The following is a 21293-nucleotide window of genomic DNA, read 5'->3' on the forward strand; positions in this document are numbered from 1 at the left end:
ACTTTTCAGTAGGCACCCCAAACTCAGCATATCTGAAATAGGCCCCCATCCTCCCACCCCAGAACCCACTCCTCCTCGGGTCCTCTCTCCTCTAACTGACCCACATCTTCCTAGTCATCCAATGCATTTGCTCCCTCCTCTCCCACTTCCTTATCCCATGAATGTCCCCTTTGCCTCTCTTCTGCCTCCCTCCTGCTCCCCCTGCTCTGCATCCCAGAGGTCATTCCTTCACACTGGCCTCTCTGACTCTGCGCACCCCACTCCCCTGTCCGTGCTACTTTTTTATAAGTCTATATGTCTAAAAACCAGAACCAGTCATAATCACTAACATGTTTAAAGCTTCCATGGCTCACCTCTGCATTTGGATTTTTATCCGATTCGGATGTGAAGTTACCTACATCTTCCTGCAAATTTATCCATCAGGGTCACTTTCCCACCTCAGGACATTCCCATGGGTTTACATTCCTTTCGCTGGCCCCTTAGATGCTCAGCCAGCTCTTGTTTTATTCTAGGCTATTACCAACAATTATGGGTCCTTTTCCCCACCAAAGACTGAAAACATAAAGCAATCTCTTTAGCATAGAAGGCCACCTGTCTCAGAGCTGCATTCTAAGTGCGCTACATCATTATTTTCCAGATTCCGCCCTCCCCCAACCCCCCACCCCCACCAACCGCCACTGCCAACTCTTCTCTGACCCAGCTATCGTTGTTCATGTACATTCCCAGAACTGTCCCATGCATTGTCTTCACCCTAACTGTGACCTCAACCTGCAATGCTTTCCCCCACCCAGTGTGCCAGCTAACTTCTAACATCCTCCTAGATGCCACCCAAATGCCATCTCTTCCAGAATGGGTTCTTTCAAAACTCCACTAGTCAAATTTACCTTCCTTCCCCTTTTCTCTAGTTCAGAGGTTTTCAAAGATTATGTGCAAGATAATTTGAGGGTGTATAGTAAAAAAAGTTATCATTTATATGTAAATTGCTATTTTATGTGTATTTTATAATATAATGTCGCCACAGTAATACAAGCATATAACATAAATATATAAATAAGCAAATATTCCTATAGTGGGAGGTGCACAAGAGTATTTTACTAAGAGAGGTATACAATCAAAAAAAGTTTAGAGACTACAATTCTAGCTTAACTATGGGCTTCTTATTTAAGGTAATAGTTGCTCTCTCTCTCTCACTCCTGGTTTATGAGTTCCCATGTAATAGAAAGAACATGGCTTTGGAGTCAGACAGAAATAGATTCACGTGGCTGGTAGGTTACTAGCCATGTGACTTTACCTCTGAATTTTTTTCAGGATTACAGAGGAAAATGCATATATATAAAATATGTCTATGTATATGATAGATATATACACCAGGTCCTTGAATAACATCATTTTGATATAACATTGATGAGAAAAAATATCAATTCCTGGCCAGGGCCACTGTCGTGTGGAGTTGGCACAATCTCCCCACATTTGCGAGGGTTTTCTCCAGGTGCTCTGGTTTCCCCCCACATCCCAAAGACGTGCACGTTCAGTGAACCGGTGTGTCTCCATGAGTGCCAAGTGAGTGCAACTGTGCGTGTGAGGGCACCCTGCGATGTGACTGTGTCCCGTCCAGGACTGGTTCCCGCCTCGCGCCCTGAGCTGCTGAGATGGGCTCCAGCCACCCAAGACACTGAACTGAATAAACAAGGATGTCATTATCTTACTAGTGTTTATTAATCATTCTTAAGCACATAGATAGCTCACAGTTACTTTAATGTTTAATATGAGAAGCATTTTGGTCCTTAGTTAGAAGGTTAATGATTTTCCTGTGGCCAGAAATATGCTACAGGAATTTAACTCTATATGAATTAGCTGACAGTAAAATTGGCTTGTTGTACATTGTTTTGCTTAAAGCTGCAGTTTCCAAAGACCTATTGATGATGACATTCAGTGAGGACTTACTGTGTAAAAAAACTTACTCAGGGCCTAGAGTGAGGTTTCTTTCTCTTTCATGTCATTCAACTCACTTTGCAAAGCTCCTTCCATGCTTTATTGAACTGAATTCTCAACAATAACCTCAACAATAACCAGTGGGTTGAGAAGAAAAAGCTGAGGCTGGCTGCATAACAACTAAGAAATGGTAGAATCAGATTCAAACCTAAATGTGACCGGCGCTGAAGCCCTAGCTTTTTCCAACGCATACAGTGCCTCCAGTACACAGAGGAGCCAGTTGCCTGCATAGGTGAGGTGGAGAGACATACAAATGGAAAGCCATAGCAGAAATGAGACGTGTATAAGAGATGGATGGAGAAAATGCTATAGTGGCCAGGAGGAAACAGACATCAGTTCTGCCGCCCTGTGTCACCATCACGGAGATGGTGACACTGCAGTTGTCTCTTGGCTTATATGAATCTGCTGCAGAGAGAGCCCTGGGAGGGCACTCTTGGCAGCAAGGCTGTAAGCAGTAACATGGAGACACAGAAACCAAAACCCTTTGAGTTACTGCAAGGAACATGGGTGATGGGATCAAAGGTGGGGAAGTCAGGGGAACAGAGCTGTGGCAGGAGACAATGGCCAAAAGCTGGGGTGGGGTCGCATTCCAGAAGCAATAGAGTGGGCAGAAGTTTTTAAGCAAGGCAGAGACAGATCAGATCTGTGCCACAGAACACTAATCCCAGTACTAGCATAGAGCAAGGGATTCTGGAGACTAAAACCACTTGAGGAATCTTTCTTTTTTAATGGTGTGGTTTGTCCAATTGTTGTGAGTGTTAATTTGAATTTCGTTACTGGGGGTTGCCAGGTTTCTCCACCGAACTTATTGTTTGTCCTTTGTAAACTAATAAGTATCTGGTGATGGACGACAATGTAAAATCATGTTCCTCAAGAAAGCTTCATTGCTAGTTACAGCATCCATTGGTTTTCCAACTCCAACATTCCAGCTACATTTAATACTTGGCTTTCTACTCAAGGAAGAGTTTTGCCTTCTCCTCACTGAGTTATTTATATCACTATGGAGCCAAGGATTTTTATTTTATTCTACAGATTATAATTCATGCTCAAATTATCCCAGATGTGGCCAATGGAAGTCCCTTCGAGCTGGCTCTCATGTCATTTTAATATCTCCCCTAATTCTTTAAGCCCTGCTATATTTTCTAGCACAAGAAGATATTCCAGATTTATCTTGTGCTTTCACTACCCCAGGCCTAGAATCCGTTTTTTCTCCAAAGAGTTCTGGTCTTTTTTGTGGAGAGAACAATCTTTAGAAACTGAATTCTGTGTGCTAATCATGTTTCTGGTACTGATGTGTCATGGCTTTCTTAGTTCTCTCAACAGAAAAAGTAAGGAAATGTGCGTGCGTGTGTGCGTGTGTGTGTGTGTGTGTGTACACTCATTTATATACATCTATATTTACATTTATATAATAATTTTTTAACTGCAGATTTTGGAGCCTCACATCTATACCTACTGAATTAGAGCCCACTTAGGAGTGGGCTCATAATCTGAATTTTTTTTTAAGTTTCACCAGGTTTTTGAGCAGAGGATGGGCTAGGGGAGTAACCGTCAAAGCCGGGAGACCAGTTAGTATGCTATTGTAACCATCCACACAAAACCAGGGATGTGGAACAGGGCAGAAGCAGTAAGACAGAGAGGCCAAGATCAACTGCACTTGGGGCTGACTGGATGATGAGAATGAAGAGAGAGGGAGTATCCAGGCACTCAGTGTTCCTGCCTAGATCACCGTGATCATGTGGCCTGCACTGTCATGTACACAGTAAGCACTGAACATATGTTTGTTTAATTCAAGTATCTTCTCATTTTTCTCCCATAGATTACATAGAAACCTAAGTTGTTGACATTTTGGGAAGAAAATAATTACAAATTTATATCATTTATATCTAGAATTTAGATCTCTTCTATCACATTTTTATCATATGAACTAGAAAGTGAATTTCACTCAAGGCAAGAAGGATGTCTTGCAAAGTCATCATCAGTAAGCCAGCCCCTCACATACATAAACGGGGCCGGTCAAAGTGATTGTGTTCATGTCCACTCTGCAGAAAAATAGACCTGGAAGTCTTTTTGCCAAGAAGCAGCATCTGTAACGATACCTCTTATCGTCCTAAGAAAAAAAAAAATAGCTAGAGTCTGCTAGAGATAGAAGTCATTAAGCTGAAAGGACTGCCTGCTGCCACTGGAGCATAAAGCTCACTGGAGCATGAGGAAATATATAAAGCAGATGTAAGAAGAAAAGTAAACCTAAAAGGAAATGACCCTTGGATATTCTTATTGCTATAACAGAAACATTAAAACCCAGATAAAAGTACAATTCAGAGAAAAGTTACCATTCCCAGTGTTTATGTAGTAAAAGCAATTCATCAATGACCTCCTTACTGCTGAATCCACTGGGCTCTTTTCCTGACTCACCTTCTTCTCTCTGCTGAGTCTGCTGAGCATCTCCTTGACACCCTCTCTGTTCTTGGTTTCCAGGGCATTCCACTTCCTGGTTTGCCTCCTACTCCTGTGACCATTCCCATCTTTCATTAGCACCCCTTTATCTGCTGGTCTCTAAAACATTGATCTTTCTCAAAGTCCTGACCCTGGGCTCTTGTCTTTCCTCCCTACCCTCCCTGGGTATCTCACCCACTCCTACACACACCACTGAAACTCCCACAGCTCTCTCCTGAGCAAGAGCCCATATAGATGTATAACCACCTCTTGGATTTTTCACAGACACCTCAATCTAAATATGTTCAATGCTGAACTCATCTCCCCTGCCCCTGAACCTGCTCCTCGTTCTGTTTCAGTGAATGGTTATCACCATCCAACAAGCTAAGTCAGAAACTGGACCATGGCCTTACATCTACTGGCCTTCTTTCTACCCACTCCCAATGCCCACCCTCATAGACAATCCATCATCAGGAATCCAGAATCAGAACATATTCACAGTTCTCCTCGCATGCTACCACAATTACTTCACACCTGGATTACTTCAAGTGCTTGCAGACCTGTTTCTTCCAATCCACTACCCACACTGCAGCCAGAGTGACAGGTTAAATCTAATGATGCCCCTTTGTCCAGAAAGCCTTCCCTAACTACCACCCACCTCCTTTGAATAGGCTAGGAGTATGTCTAGAGGCTCTCACACACTTTGGGTAACTAACCATATCCAACTGTGCATGTGCTAACTCCTGCCCTCGTGACTGCAAGTTCCTCGAGAAGAGCTGTGTGCTGTGTGCTGCTGGGTCCCCACTGCCTCACACAGGGTATGGCACACAGGAGACACTCAAGAAATCTTGATTGTAAGTCATTTTTCTTAAGGGGTTCTTAATCTAGGGGTCTATGTACCCTTTTACAGATTTCAGGAGGTTGATGAACTTAGATTAAAAATTATAGCTTTATTTTCACTAACTTGTTACAGATTAGGATTTCCTATCATTCAGAAGGTAATCAACAAACCAGAGAAGTATTAGCAGTACCTGTGACCTTGTGACCAGTAAAAACACAGAATTTTCATATCACATTACATTTGTTGCAGATATCTCAAACATCAGGCATATCCATCACTACTTTTAAATTATTATTTAAAAGTAATTATTAGAACTGCTAAACTTTTTAATTGCATGTGTTAATAATGAAGCATGTGTAATATATACCCACATATTAAAACTATTTTTATAACTACATTTCAAGAGAATTAATTTCCTATAGGCTATATGTATATATTCTACTTTATACATGAGAAATACTATTCTGTGATGGTGGAAGTGTAAATTGATACAACCACTATGGTCTCAAACTCCTGGTCTCATGTGATTCGCCCACCTCATCCTCCCAAAGTGCTGGGATTATAGATGTGAGCCACTGCATCTGGCCAGATATAACCACTTTGGAAAACCATCTGACAGTACTTAGCAAGGTTGACCATATGTGCACCCTATGACCTAACAATACCACTCCTAGGTGGAACTGCATATACGTTCACTTGTACTAGAATGCCTGTACAAGTAGCCAAAGGAAAGTGCAAAGCATCCAAAGTAGAATACGTAAACTCCAGTATTTCCACACAACAAAAAACACAGAACTGAGAATAAGCACACAGAAACACAAATGAATCTCATCAGCATAATATTGATTGAAAGGAGCCAGACACAAAAGAATGCATACTGTACCATTCCTTTTAAAAGTACCTTAAGCAAAACTAATCTATGCTCTTAAAAGTCAGGATGGGACCTAATCAAACTCCACAGCTTCCGCACAGCAAAAAAAACAGCCATTAGAGTGAATCGGCAACCAACAGAATGGGAAAAAATTTTTGCAATCTACCCATCTGACAAAGGACTAATATCCAGAATCTACAAAGAACTAAAACAGATTTACAAGAAAAAAACAAACAAGCCCATTCAAAAGTAGGCAAAGGATATGAACAGATAGTTTACAAAAGAAGACATACATGAGGCCAACAAACATTTAAAAAAATGTTCATCATCACCGGTCATTAGAGAAATGCAAATCAAAACTACATTGAGATACCATCTCACACCAGTTAGAATGGCAATCATTAAAAAATCTGGAGACAACATTTTTACACTGTTGGTGGGAGTGTAAATTAGTTCAACCATTGTGGAAGACAGTGTCACGATTCCTCAAAGACCTAGAAATAGAAATTCCATTTGACCCAGCAATCCCACTACTGGGTATATATCCAAAGGATTATAAATAGTTCTATTATAAAGACATATGCACACAAATGTTCACTGAGGCACTGTTCACAGTAGCAAAGACTTGGAACCAACCCAAATGCCCATCGATGATAGAATAGACAGGGAAAATGTGGCGCATATACACCATGGAATACTATGCAGCCATAAAAAATGATGAGTTTGTGTCCTTTGTATGGACATGGATGAACCTGAAACCATCATTCTCAGCAAACTGACACAAGAACAGAAAATCAAACACCGCATGTTCTCACTCATAGGTGGGTGTTGAACAGTGAGAACACATGAATACAGGGAGGGGAGCACTACACACTGGGATCTGTCGGGGGGAAACAGGAGAGGGACAGCAGGGGGTGGGAAGTTGGGGAGTGATAACATAGGGAGAAATGCCAGATATAGGTGATGAGGAGGAAGGCAGCAAACCACACTGCCATGTGGGTACCTATGCAACAATCTTACATGTTCTTCACATGTACCTCAAAATCTAAAATGCAATAAAAAAAAAGAGTGACTTGAACACTCAAAAAAAAAAAAAAAAAAAAAGAAAGAAAGAAAGGATGGAGGTTGCCTTTGCAGTGGAGATTATCACTGAAAAAGGGCATGAAGTGCTGTCTGTGGTTCGGGTGATATTAATTTCTTAATGTCAGCAAGGTTACAGTTGTGTTGAGTTTGTGAGAATGATCCAGCTGTACACGATGATATATGTACTTTTCTATACCTGTTTTACACTGCAATAAAAGTGTAAAACAGAACAAACAAGCCTATTACTCCGAGATAGGGTCTATAGGCTTCATAGTCTGTCAAAGGAGTACAAAAAAGAAGTCCTCTTCTAAGCAGAAATTCTATGGGGATCATCCAAAGATAAAAGTCATGTCCAAGTCTTTCATTTATTCATTCAACAAACACTTATTAAGCACCTTCTACATGCCAGGCCCCATTATAAGAACTGTAGGCAGAGCAGTAAATGAAACAGCCCTGCCCAAATAGAACTTATATTTTAAAGAGACAAGAAGGATCAAAAGAAATACTGTGGAAAAAAATACAACAAGGATGGGCACTAAGGAATGTGTTAGAGAAGAGTCCGAATCTTAAATAGTGTGATCGGTTAAGGTAACACTGATCAGGCACCTAAGGGAAGTGAGTAGTGTCATGTGAATGTCTGAGGGGAGAAGGATCCAGGCACAAAGAGTGCAAAGAGTACAAAGGCCTTGCGGCAGAAGAGACCTAGGTATTCAAGCAGCAGCTAGAAAGCCAGTGTGGCTGGAACAGATCAAGGAATGCAGAGAAAACAAATTGGATCACAGAGGTAACAGGGGCCAAATCCCAAAACAGGGACTTAGAAGCCCTTACAGGGACTGGCTTTTACTCTGAGGGTGCAAGGCAGAGAACTGACACGACTTGACTTATAAGGTTGGTGCAAAAGTAATTGCAGTCTTTGGCACTACTTTCATGCATTGCATTATTAAGGTCAGGAGTTCAAGACCAGCCTGGCCAAAATGGTGAAACCCTGACTCTACTAAAAATACAAAACTTAGGCATAGTGGCGCAGTCCCATAATCCCAGCTACTCAGGAGGCTGAGGCAGAAGAATACCTTGAACCTGGGAGGTAAAAGTTGCAGTGAGCCAAGATCATGCCACTGTATTGTAGCTTGGGTAACAGAGCAAGACTCTGTCTCAAGATAAGTACATTCTCTTATATAACTGCATTGCTACAATCAAATTCAGAATATTTAACAGTGACACAAAGCTGTTACTTCATATACAGTCCCATATTCAAATTTCACCAATTGTCCCAATACGATTATATATAGCACCCCTCTCCACCCAATCCAAGGTCACACATTGCATTTAGTTCTATAATTCTAGTCTCCTTCAAGCTGGACAGTTTCTCAATCTGTTTTTGTTTTTTACAAGAATATCATTCTTTGCCAAGTCCAGATCAGTTGTATTGTAGAATGCCCCTCAATTTGCATTGGTCTGTTTCCTCATAATTAGATTGAGTCCATGGATTTTTGGCAAGAAAACCTGATTAGTGACATTGATGGGCCCCTATATATATATTAGGTAGGCCTAGGGAGAGGAGGCAGACAAAGGGCAGGCGAGGTAAGAGAAACCTGGGGACCACACTGATGACGAATGAAAAGGAAGGGCAATGAGAAGATCATCAGCTGACCCAACACTGAGAAGAGGTTAAGCACGATATGGCTCCACTTAGCAAAGGAGGTCACTGAAGCCACTCCAGAGAACTCCAGTGGCCGGCGGAAGTAGAAACCAGTTCACTATGTTGAAGAGGGAATGAGAGATAAAGAAGACAGAGGCAGTAAATGGAGACATCTAAGAACCTCAGAACTTAAAAGAGATTTTGGAAGGATCTCAGAGATCTACAAATGAGGAAACTGAGGCCCAGAAAAGGTAAGTGCCATGCCCAAAGTCACACATCTGGATAGAGACAGAGCCCGTGTGATGTTCAGTCCAATGGGACCCTGACCCCCATGCATAACATTATGCTCCCTCTTCTGAGAAGTCTGGCATTGAAGGAAAAGAGGAGAAAGGAATTGGAAGAAAGGGTTAATAAAAACAAAGTAGAAATACTCCTCCTGCAATGATCTTTCTAAAATGTAAATTGGCCTTGTCTTGCCTTGTTTAAATGCACTCACTGGTCCCCACAACTTGTGGAATGAGCGGTAAATCCCTTAGCCATCTAGCTCCAGCCCACCTAATCCAGCTTCATCTCCCCTCCTCACTCTCACCTGTCATTCTGGTAACATTGAGCAACTCTTGCTTCAGGGGACCCTACTATTTTCAGCCCCTAAGCCCCTGCACAAGCTGTTACTGCCCTGTTGTTCCCTCCTTCCCCATTCTTTCTCCACCTCCCTGCCAAACTGCACTTCAGCCTTCAAAAGTCGCTTTTCTCCAGGGGTCTTGCCTCAAACCCCTACTTCTGTATCTTGGATGAAACTCTTTGGGCCAGGAAAGACAAATTTAGTTAGAGCTGGCAGGTGCTACTTTACAATCTCTGCAGAAATCTGGACTTCACTTCCCTCTTACAAACATTCCAACATATTTTCAAAAGTTGCTTAAAAGACCACATTTGTTACATTGAAGGGGATGCAAATCATGATTTTTCTTATAATACAGTCAAAATATCTTACGCACAAACATTCAAAAGGAACGTCTCCATGGCCATATTCCAGGAGGAAACAGTATGTCTTCAGTGTTTGTATTTTCCATCTAGACCAGTAGAGAAGTAGAAGGAAGAAGTCAAATCAAATTTAGTGTCTGACTAAGAACACAGCAATAATCAGTTATTATTGCCATTCAAGTATTCTCCTTAAAAAGAAGATTCTGAATCCTGCCTCTTAATGCCAGCTGAGAATCATATTTTCAGGTTTTTCTCTTTACAAAGTATGTATAAAATGAGTTCTATAGAAATCTCACCCCTATTTCACACCTTGCTCCTTCCATTATTTGAAATATAAAGAATAACAAGTAAAAATATTCAAAGCACTTACTATGCCCATGACAAGGTGCTAGGCACAGGGGCACAAACATGAAACTTAAAGCAGATGGTAACATGGGTAAGTCAACAAATGCAACACGATGCAATGACTCCAGAAGGCAGAAATGTGCATGATGGCCCAGATGCATAGAGAAAGGAGGAAAAGATAGTCTTGAGCTGTCAGATAAAGCTTCCGGGAGAGGTGACACTTGCATTGATATTGAAGGAAGAGAAGGACTGTACAAGTGGAGAAAGGAAGGGTCATTTCAGGCAACCAAAATGATACATGCAGGAATGAGGCAACACAAAATAGAATGCTGGGTTCAGGGAACTGCAAGGTGTGTGATGTGGATGCAGGATGTTAAGACAGGGAGAGACATCAAGCTGGAAGAGAAGCCAGGAAGAAGATCGTAACAGATCTTAGAGAACATCCTGAGGGAGTTTGACCCTCATCCTGCAGGCAACAGGGAACTTTAAGCAGATTTTAAATCTGGCCTTAGGTAAATTCATTTTCAAAACATGTTAGATAGCCAACTCACTAAATCACCCAAGAGTTCACTCGTGCAGACTTTTCACTCATTGCCATGGCTGATGCTCAGCAGGTATGTACCAGTATCTCTACCAGTTAAAATATGTAACTATTTATTTACCAGTTGGTAAACAGCTGCTGTCCCTCATTCCCACTTCCACTACCTTGGCAGCTGTGCCGGCGCCAGGAAGCCTCCAGTGAGCACCATCAAGCCACCTCCCCAGTGCCTGCCAATATCAGCCTCATTTCCATCTGCATCCCTCTAACCCACCTCCCCTGACACCACCCCAGCAGGGGATAAAACACCCTTAATATTAGCGCTGGCACCCCAGTGGGAAACACTGAATGCCCAATTGGCCTTCCAAGGCTGTGGCCACCAGCCATTGCCTAGCACTCCCCAGAGACACTTTGGCATAATCTCTTATGAGAAGTGAAAACTCCAGGATACATCACAACACCAATATTTTTAAAGTAAGCCCTTTTAGTATACTTTTACTTACCTTTTCTGGTCCTCAACTCTGCATTTCTTATCCCTGCCCTCTTCTTTTCTGTGCACTAAGAAATCATTTGCCTCCTCCTCTTCTAATCCACCTTCTGTAGTAAAGTTGCCATTTATTCTCTCTCAGTCTATTCCCCCCTTAGGGGTGGGGGGATCTTCTTTAAAGGGGCAGCCCTTTGAAACACTGTATCGCCCTCCAGGCTACAGCTGTTTAGGCCCGGTGGACATCCTGAGCCATGCTAGGACAATTAGATTCTCGAAATTTGGAATTAAGACTCAAAAGATTGATTCAGTTGGTTTTGTAGGACCAAGATGGATTGTATTCAGGGGACTGAGGTGGATTTTGGGGAGGGTGGCCATGTGCAAAGTGAATCCTTGAGTTAAAATTAAATAGCCAGAGAAAAATCAAAGTATGTATTGTCCACAGAGAAGCAGAGATGTGAATATCTGTGATGCATAGGGACAATTGCAAGAGAAAAAAGTAGAGAAAGAATAGCTGCCTGATAGTGTGCAGTGCCTAAGAGGCCAGCCACACTCCCTGTAATTGAGTTCCAAAAGGTTTCCATGTCACCTTGTAATCTCCTCCTTAATTGTACTTCTTTGAAAAAGTTTCTTGCAACTGATGATCCCTTACTTAGAAGACATCTTGTCATTTGTGAGTCTTGTTTTTTTCCTATGCATAAAATCAACTCATAACACAGAAAAATGTCTTCCTGGCATTATTAAACAGCAGGTAAAGTAAAAATGAATGCTCATGACTTAAAATAATTCTCCATAGCCTTAGAAAAATTCTCTGACCAGCCTATTAAGGTACTACCACTCAAGAGAGCTCCTTTCTTCTCTAGGAGCTCCTTTCTTCTCTGGCCTGCTGTTCCCCCTCCTCTGTGTTAATGGGAAAGCAAGTGGCAGGCAGCAAACCAGTGGGCAATTCCAGAATCCTTCAAATTCCAGTTGAGGCCATCTAGATGCCTACCTCCCTTTAGAGGAAGAAAAGAATGAACTGATAAAAGGGTAGAGGTCAAAGGGCACCCTCTGTTACAATTCCCTATGCTTTCCATACTACTCACCTCCTCAGCTGGCTCAACAGACCTTTGCCCAGCAGCAAGGCTGATGTTTATAAAATCATTTTAAAAAGGAAAAACCTTTGGGAGTAAACAAATCCAATGTATAGACTGTTCTTGGTCCCTAAACCAGCAGTTACTAAATACTACATTCATCAAGGTATAAGTAGTTTACTTGATAAATATATAAAAATCTATATGTCACTTATCAGATAAAACAGCATCTTTACAAATACAGAATAGCAACCAAAGCCTCTGGTTTCTATTTCATCTAGGTTAATCTCTTTCATGGTTATTCCCATTTCTGAGTCCCCAAACATTCAGCATCTTCTACATGGGAGAAGTTAGTCTGCTGCTGGCTGAATTCAAAGACTATGGGCATCCAAGACAATTTCATGGAGGAAAAGTAGTCTTTTCAACAAACGATGTTAGGACAACTAGATATCCACAAGCAAGAGAATAAAGTTGGAACCCTACCTCACACCATATATAAAAACTCAAAATGGATCATCTACCTAAATGTAAGAGCTAAAACTATAAAACTCTTGGAAGAAAACATATGAGTAAATCTTGATGACCTTAGATTAGGTGAAGGTTGCCTAGATATAATATAAAAAAACATTAAAAATTTAATAAATTGGACATCATCAAAATAAAAAACTTTTGTACTTCCAAGGGTACCATCAAGACAGTGAATAGGACAACTCACTGAATGGGAAAAAAATCTGCAAATGATATATAAGGGACTTGTACCCAAAATATATAAAGAACTCTTACAACTTAACAATAAAATAACAAACGGATTAAAAATGGGTAATGGATTTGAACAGACTTTTCTCCAAAGAAGATACACAAATGGCTAAGTTTATGAAAACATGATCAATATCATTAGTCATGATAGAAATGAAAATTAAAACCACAATGAAACATCATTTCACACCCAGCAGCACGGCTATGGTAAAAAAGACAGACAATAATAAATCTCGACAAGGATGTGGAGAAATTGGGCCTCTCATACATTGCTGGTGGGACAGAAAAATGGTGTGGCTGTTGTGGAAAACAATTTCACATGCTTCAAAAGGTGTTCAGATCCACACCCTTGGGGACTGGAGAGGCTGTAGGAGAGTGTCGCCTAATTAGGGTTGCTACCAAGAACAGTTTTTCACTTCCCACAGTGTAATCCACATGTCTGACTGATGTGGTTGGTGGTACTATATAATTCTTTATAAGATAGTATAGTTCAGTGTAATGTTTTCAAGCAGTGACCAATTATGTGGTAACCACATTTTCCAAAAGAAAACATAGTCATATTTTTTGTTTTGTTTTGTTTTTGAGATAGGTCTTGCCCTGTCACCCAGGCAGAAGTGCAACGGTGTGATCACAGCCCACTGCAATCTTGACCTTCCAGGCTCAAGTGATCCTCCTCCCTCAGCCTCCCAAGTAGCTGAGACCATAGGCACAGGCCACAACATGTGGCTAATTTTTTAATTTTTTGTAGCAGTGGGGTCTCCCTATGTTGCCCAGGCTGGTCCTCAGCTCCCAGGCTCAGATGATCCTCCCACCTCAGCCTCCCAAAGTGCTGGGATGATAGGACTGTGCCTGGCCACTTATTTCTGAATTAAAAATTGAGATTCATGATGTGACAAGAACAAGTATATCCATGACCATAACTGAATGGAATATTTGTGACTGTCCTGGGAAATCTAGGACATATGGTACCAAAACCCATAAGGCATTAATGACCTGTATGAGAATTATAATGACCTTGGTCTTTCTCTGACTATCTATACCAGAATTTTAGGAACATTAAGTTTCTTCCCACCCTGGCACTTTTGCACATAACCTCTCCTCTGCCTCTATATTTTCACCTGTCCTCCCCTTCACACCCTTCAGGTCTCTGCTTAAATGCCATCTCACAAGAGACCTGCTCTGGAAATCTTGCCTAAGATGGCTTCCATACCCCCACTCAACCCAGTTTCTCTGTGATTATTTTTCTTCTTAGCACTTATCAAAATCTATATTCACCATATTTTCTTGTCCATTTGCTGTTGGCTTCCCCCATCAGAAAGTTAGCTTCAAGGGGGCAGAAACTTTGTCATGTTCACTGTTGTACCCTCTGCACCTGGCACATTACAGATGTAAAGTGACTTTTTGATGAATTAACAAATATGAAGAATAAATTATAACCAACTTAGAGAATAAATAAATCTTACTAAAAATCACCAAATGGACTATAATTTATTAATAAGAAGAGCAATCATGCAATCATTCAGGAAGATCATTACAAACTTCCATCAAAAGCTTTCACTTCATGCTCTTTCCAATGCAAAGAGTAAGTGGGATCCAATGAGCAGTAGGATTGTCCCACTGAGTAACTCTGATTAAATCTCTTTCCCTCTCAGAGCCATACCTGTAAAATGAGAAAATCTATTTCTCAGCGTTGGGGGTGGAAGAATTCAATAGGATCACATATATATGAAGTGTCTGGCATACAGCAAGCACTCAATTCAACATGGATTTGATTCTTTGTGGTTACCTCCATGTTTCTCTTATTCAAACTGGTCAAGACACTAAAGAATACAAAGTCACATCTCTAGGCCTTCATGTGAGCCTGCTTACCTGACACTCCAGGCCCAACCACAGCTGTTAGTTCTGTCTCTTCAAATCCAACAACTTCAATTGTATTTGTAGTGCTAGATTATTTTAGTCATGTCACAATTTTGACTAAAAGAATTTTTTTTAATTAAACATCTCCAATGGATCATTGTTTCAGGTCGTTGTTCCAAAGCTGGGAATGTTTCTTTTTTTTTTTTTTTTTGAGACAGGGCCTCACTCCTGTCACCCAGGCTGGAGTGCAATAGCGCAATCCCAGCTCACTGCAACCTCTGCCTCCTGGGGCCAAAGAGATTCTCCTGTTCCAGGTCCCTGAGTAGTGCGGACCACAGGCACCTGCCACTGTGCCCAGCCAGCTCTTATATTTTCTGTAGAGATGGAATTTTGCCATGCCATCTAGGCTGGTCCTGAATCCCCAAGCTCAAGTGCTCTGCCCACCTCAGCCTCCCAAATTGCTGGGATTAGCCTGGCCAAGCTGGGGATGTTTCTAAAGTAAACTTGAATATGGTTCCATGTTCAAGTAGATCATTAGAATTCTAGACAGAATTCTGTCTAATATTCTTGAATAAATCAAAGGATTTATAGGCCAACAAAGGATAAGCACAGTTACAAAGCGTAACAACTTACTAAGTTCTGGTTAGGAAGTAGGCATAGTTGTAGGGACCACAATGACAGAAAAATACGAGGCCAAAAAGCAGTGAAGCCAAAGCTTAGAGCTTCAGAATCAGACTGATCTGGGTTCCAATTCCCATTCTACAGTCTGCCAGTGACAACAGGCAAATCTTCAACCTCTCTGTGCCTCAGCTACCTCCCCTGTAGGCTGGGGTTAGCATGCCTATCTCACTGGACCGTGAGAGCATGGAAGAGATCAATCCATACACGCATTTAGTTCTGAGTTTGGCACTCAGGAGATGTTAGCTCTGGTTATAAGATTCATTCTCAGCTTCAAGGGTCTTATATATGCTTGCAAATGAAAACAGAGTGAAAGGATAGCCCTAAATGATACATATTAAGTGAGCAGCATTGGTTACAAAACACACAAAGTTTTGGAAGTGCAAGGCACCCCTTCATCTGAGGATGGTCCGAGGTCTCCTGGGAGAGATGAGACTGCAGCAGATGGGGCCTTGCAGGATGCAGATGCAAACAGGACCCCTGTGCTGAGCACTTTCCATTGGCCAAACATTTGTGTATGTAATCTCCGCAATAAACTAAAAAGGAGAGACCTTTAAAACTCTGTTTTATAAGTGAAAAGCTGCTTCACTGATGAGACAGTTAAGACTCGGAGAAGTTTACTAAAGTCACCAGCTAGTGGCAGACCTAGGTTCAAACTCAGCTATGACTGACAGTAAAGTCCAAGCTCCCACTGCTGTGCCATTGGAGGGGTGGGGCTGGACGGAGAGAGAATGGCCAGCGGGGAAGATGAATCATGCCAGTGTGAGGCAGGGAAGAACAGAGTCATCATATGGCAAGTGGGAAGCAAACAATTTATGATTTTTTAAAAAAGGAAAATAAGGATAGGATGGTAGGTTAGGAGAGAGAACAGAAAGCTTAGGAATCTGGACTTCTGCCTGTGAGCAATGATGAATCATTGTTTTGTTTTTGGGGTGTGTGTTTAGTGAAATACTACTTCTACCACAACTAAGAATATTTATTGAGCACCAACTAAGGGCCAGGCCCCACACTAAACCTCTTGCATACAATTATTTTCTAATAGTTACAACTCTGCAGTTTAGGTATTGGCACTCTCATTTCACAAATAAACAAGGCCCTGAGAAGTAAAGCCACTCACCCAGATGCCTCCAGTAAATGGTAGAGTAGGGTTTATACCCAAGTGTGCGTGATAATCAAGTCAGTGCCCTTTCCCCTAAAGCAGCATTGTAGATAAACCTCCCTTGCAAATGGGAGCCAAAAAATGAGGGAGAAGAACACGGAAATGGGGAACTAGTCAGAAGCAGTACATACAGGGATCCAGAGTGAAGAGATAAATGTCTCAACAGGAATCACTGTGAAAACGGAAGGGAAGTAACAGAGGATGAATGTGTTCGTGGCCTTTTCTTTCATTTACTCCTATTCTGTGTCATCTTCTACTACCTAAAGTAGAAACCAAGTTAGTAGTTATCCCAGTCTTTATCAGTGTCCTTGCTATCAAGCCCTGATTTGGGTCTTGATGTTAGCCAACTACCAAATTGGAGATAACACGGTTTCATAAAACACAGTATGTTATCAATACTTGTTGAGCTGCTTTCTAGTTAATATTCTAGGCAAAGCAGCACAAAAAATAAAGCAGTATAGATGGATACATATCTATCTTTCAAACTAATGCAAAAGCTAAGTACCAAATGGACTTAGTGGACTGTCTTACATTATCTCATTTGATGGAAACAGGAGTTAGAAATGAACAAGTTTTGATATTCATGTAATGATTCAGAAAAAAATATATATTTTTGCATTAGATCCTTAGCTATAGTCCTCTCCATTTAATAATAAACTTCGATATTTCATGTGGAAGAATAGTAGTATACTGGGATACACAGAAATGAGTTGAAATTCATAAGGACAAAAGATTGTGCATTGTGGTTTATGCAGTGCCTTCACCAGAAAAAGATATTTACATACATAAGACAAAGCAAAAGAACAGCATAAACATTCCAATTTTATAGCTCTTAAACCCATAATGATCTGTGGTTTGTGTTTTTTAATTCATTGAACTTAATTTTATTCTTATGTAAAAAGACGTATTTGGATGTTAAAGAGCTCTGCTCTGCTCACCTATACATACTCTGACCCAACCAAATATTGTGGAGAATTATAAATACAATCCTTTCTCTGAAATCAGGCTTACTACTATGTCACTAAAGTACCTGAATACATAGATCAGACATTAACTGTCTCTTTTTCTTTTCATCAGTTGAGGCTCCCTGCAAACCCAGTTATACAAATCATTTCATTCACCTTTTCTTCAAATCTGAATGTTTCCTTAACCACCCAAGCTAGATTTCATCACATCCCACTGGCCCGGCTGCTTGTCATAACAAGGGTTTACTGCAACTCCACCCTTTTCCCACCTTCAGTTTCAACAGTACATTTGGTTTTTTTCCTTGTATCAGAGAAAAAAATAGCACTAAGCGTTCAAATTCACAAAGTAGTTCAGTGAACTATCAGGCTAATATTATTTAACCACAGGGAATTTACTGTTTAATTGCCACTCTCGCCCTTCCCCCAAAGGACTACATCTTATTTTGATGTTGTAATGGAAAGCACTGCATTAAGACAGAGAGAGCAAAAACATAATGGGTTTAAATTTTTAAACATCCAACCTTTTCACGAGTCAGACTGCTAATCATTTTCACCTGTAACTTTCATAATCAGCCTAGCAATCAGAGAAGCAAAATCTGCAGAACAAAACTATGTAAGGATGCCCCGATCACAACCATCACCATGTTAGGGAGGGAAAAAAAAAAGCTATTTTGTCATACGTGACATGAAAAAAGTTTCACATGTTAGTTCCACCAAATCTTGAGAACATTAGAGCTCCCAGCACTTAAAATGTTCATCTTCAAAACATGTCAAGTATTTTTCATCTGCATTGTGAATATTAACTTTTTGCCTTCTATAACAATTTTTCAACTTTACATCTCAGGAAACAAAAAGGCTCTGGAATATAAGTACATCATTAGGAAAGGAAAAAAGCTAATCTTTGAAATCATTCTCTGCACTGAGCAATTAGGAACATCGACAAGACACCACTTCATTTATTTCATTGTGAAAGACAAACTTAGAGCAAAAGTGGCAATATTCTGAGAATGTAATGGTAGTTGTTCTATATCAATGAAACACAAAGTTTGGAAGGTACAAATATGGTCTCTGTCAGTTGTAGTCCATCCTCAGCAAGTTATTTTCCCTGTGGGCTGAGACTCCCATATGAAGAAAATCTTCCTTAACTGCTGAAGGCTGAAAAGGATTCCCTGTGAACAACATCTGGCCCAGACCTTGTTTGGTCACATAAGAGCTGACAAGGGCTGGAGGAAAATGGGTCTGGTCCAAAGATGAAAGGATAGGACCAAGAATCACAATATAACCCCTTCCATTTAATAGGGAGGGCCCCTAAAATGGTCATTCATGCAACTCAGCTCCCCTGTCAATCAGTCTTGGGCCATCAGCTAGCAGATGTTGGTCATTGTGTGGGCTGGCTGGTAGGATTTTGTGATCCAGCAGCTGCCAGCCTTTAATAACCTCAGTGATGTTATGGAAGCATCCATTTAGTGTATAAATGTGCTTTTGGCATTAAAATACTGCCAAGTAAAATATTAGAGAACAAACTCCCCACCCACTGCAGAAATTTCCCAGGTCCAAAGCATCTGAGATGAAGATTCCAAACTACCAGTAGTAAAATTTCTTTTAGATCTTTCTTAATCCTCTTGCTTACTGAGGAACCTCCCCAAAGATGATACCCACACTTCGGGCTACTGGTCCTACCATGCACCTGGTTAGGGAAGGAAGAAGTGTTTGATAGTTACCCAGGCTCCTTCCACTTGTAGCAGGAAAGAGCAGCAGGAAAGCATCAGAACATTCAACTCCTTTGAGATTTAATAGCCGGAATTCCGGAGGGATAGAGAGAAAAGACACCTCTCCTTCCTCACCTGCACCCCCCACTCTACTTCTGCCCTGGCCCTAGAATCAGCAGCCCTTCAATAATTCCATGCGGCTCCAGAGAGAATCCTTGATACCATGGGGCTCCCAGATCTGACCCCAGGAATGCCCGGGTGGTCATCCTCTTCCCTCCCTCCCAGCCTTCACACGCAACCCCTCCCCACCGCCCCTGGCCACCCCCTTACCTGATAATGTCGTCGTTGTGTCCCAGGAAGAATTTTTGGCTATGTTCACGGGTGTTGTAAACCACCCCGACCCCAGCCACAAAGTAGACCACCTCCTTGCCGGCCGTGTAGTACAGGTTGTTGCGGCACTGGTGACCCCGGTACCCATACACCCACTCCAGCCGGAGCTGGCAGCGGGGCGCCGTCCGATCCGCCATGATAAGCCGACCCCGCGCGCCCCCCGCCCCCCCGCGCGCCGGGGCCGTACTCGCCGAGGCTGGGGCTGCAGCGGACCTGCAGGGGTTCAGCGAGCGGCGTCGGGCGCTGATTTCCGCGGCGACGCACAGGCACAGCCCAGCGGGCCGGCTGCCACCATCATCCGCTGCAGCTGCCGCAGACGAGCCACCGCCACCGCCGGTGCGCTGCCGCCAGACCCCGCCGGGCGCCCAGCTCCCTCTCCCCGAGCGAGGCGGCTCCGGGGGCGCCGGCACCCGCGCGCGCGCCTCACTGCACCTGCGGGCTCCGGCCCCCGGGAGAGGCTCTCGGGGGGGCCACCCTGCCTTTTACATCAGGGATCTGCATATCCCGACAGCGATCACCCAGTTCGCTCACTGAAGTTTGCGGTGCGCCGGGGCTTCGCGGCAGGCGGCGGGATTTATTCTCAGATAGCTTTGATTTGACAGGCAACCCGGGTGAGCTCTGCCATCGCCGTACTTGAATCCGAAACTGACAGTCTATATCCAGGATGCGAGAGCGAGGAAGAAAGAAACAGATTTTTCGCATAAGTCACCCAATCCAAGAAAATGATCCCCCAAACTAAACCAAGTTTGGTATTTTTAAAAATTGTCCCCTACTCCCGCTTTCTCCCTCCAGTTCCATCTCCTTAATGGCATGAAATATACGTAAATGCTGCTGCCTGGCAGTTGCTGATATGATTGGAAGGAACGCTTGCTGTTTCCCTAATAACCGAGGGCGAATATGCAATGGTCATTTTTTAGATGCTCCAATTAGTTGTCACATATGTGTGTTTAATATTCACATCCTCCGTGAACCTTCTCTTCACCAGGAAAACCATAAAGAACTTAGCAGCTCCCATTGATCAGCAACTCCAATCCGCAAGCATCATGAAAGATGTTCTTACTCGGGAGAAACGAGTCACTAGCGCAGTCGGAGGGAGGAGTGCACTACTTACAAACGCTCCTGGTCCAGAAGAAATTAAATAACAAGTGGCAAAAATCGTGTACCTCTCCCCAGAAAGGTCTGCGCTAAACACCGGGTGCCATGGAATCCCGGGTCCTGCCCTGAGACCGACGTGGAGCGGGGTTGCCCGCGGGACCCCGGGGACAGCAACCCCACCCCCCGCAACGCACACGTCCTGGGGGTCGGCGCGGGGTGCGAGGGATGCCCGCCCTCAGGACTGCTCGGCCCGCGTTCACTGCCGCCCTGGCGGCGCCCTGCACTCCTCCCACTCCTGAGCCAGCCTCGCCCGTGGAGCATCCCCGCGCTCTCTGCCTCTAACCTCTGCGGCCAGCGGACGCCGCCGGCGCGTACCGGATCCCGCGCGGGCGAGCGAGCGA

The 21293-nt window shown here is 42.7% G+C and overlaps 1 protein-coding gene across 5 annotated transcripts in view; it reads right to left on the minus strand.

Annotated features, from left to right (window-relative positions):
* Window positions 1–20022, minus strand: part of EML6 (EMAP like 6) — a 262431-nt gene extending 242409 nt beyond the window's left edge. For 2 of the 5 annotated variants that reach the window (XR_004273049.1, XM_032292107.1), the window contains exon 1: window positions 19738–20022. Coding sequence is in view for 4 of the 5 variants with exons in the window: in XM_032292107.1 (XP_032147998.1) it covers window positions 19738–19934 (197 nt within the window). In the remaining variant the exon portion in view is untranslated. The remainder of the gene's footprint in view (window positions 1–19737) is intronic. The other 3 variants (XM_032292109.1, XM_032292108.1, XM_032292110.1) reach the window with 2 other exon arrangements.
* Between the last annotated feature and the right edge of the window lie 1271 nt (window positions 20023–21293).

This window comes from Sapajus apella, unplaced genomic scaffold (genome assembly GCF_009761245.1).
Source record: "Sapajus apella isolate SASKATOON/1434 unplaced genomic scaffold, GSC_monkey_1.0 scaffold26, whole genome shotgun sequence".
Taxonomy (NCBI): domain Eukaryota; kingdom Metazoa; phylum Chordata; class Mammalia; order Primates; family Cebidae; genus Sapajus; species Sapajus apella.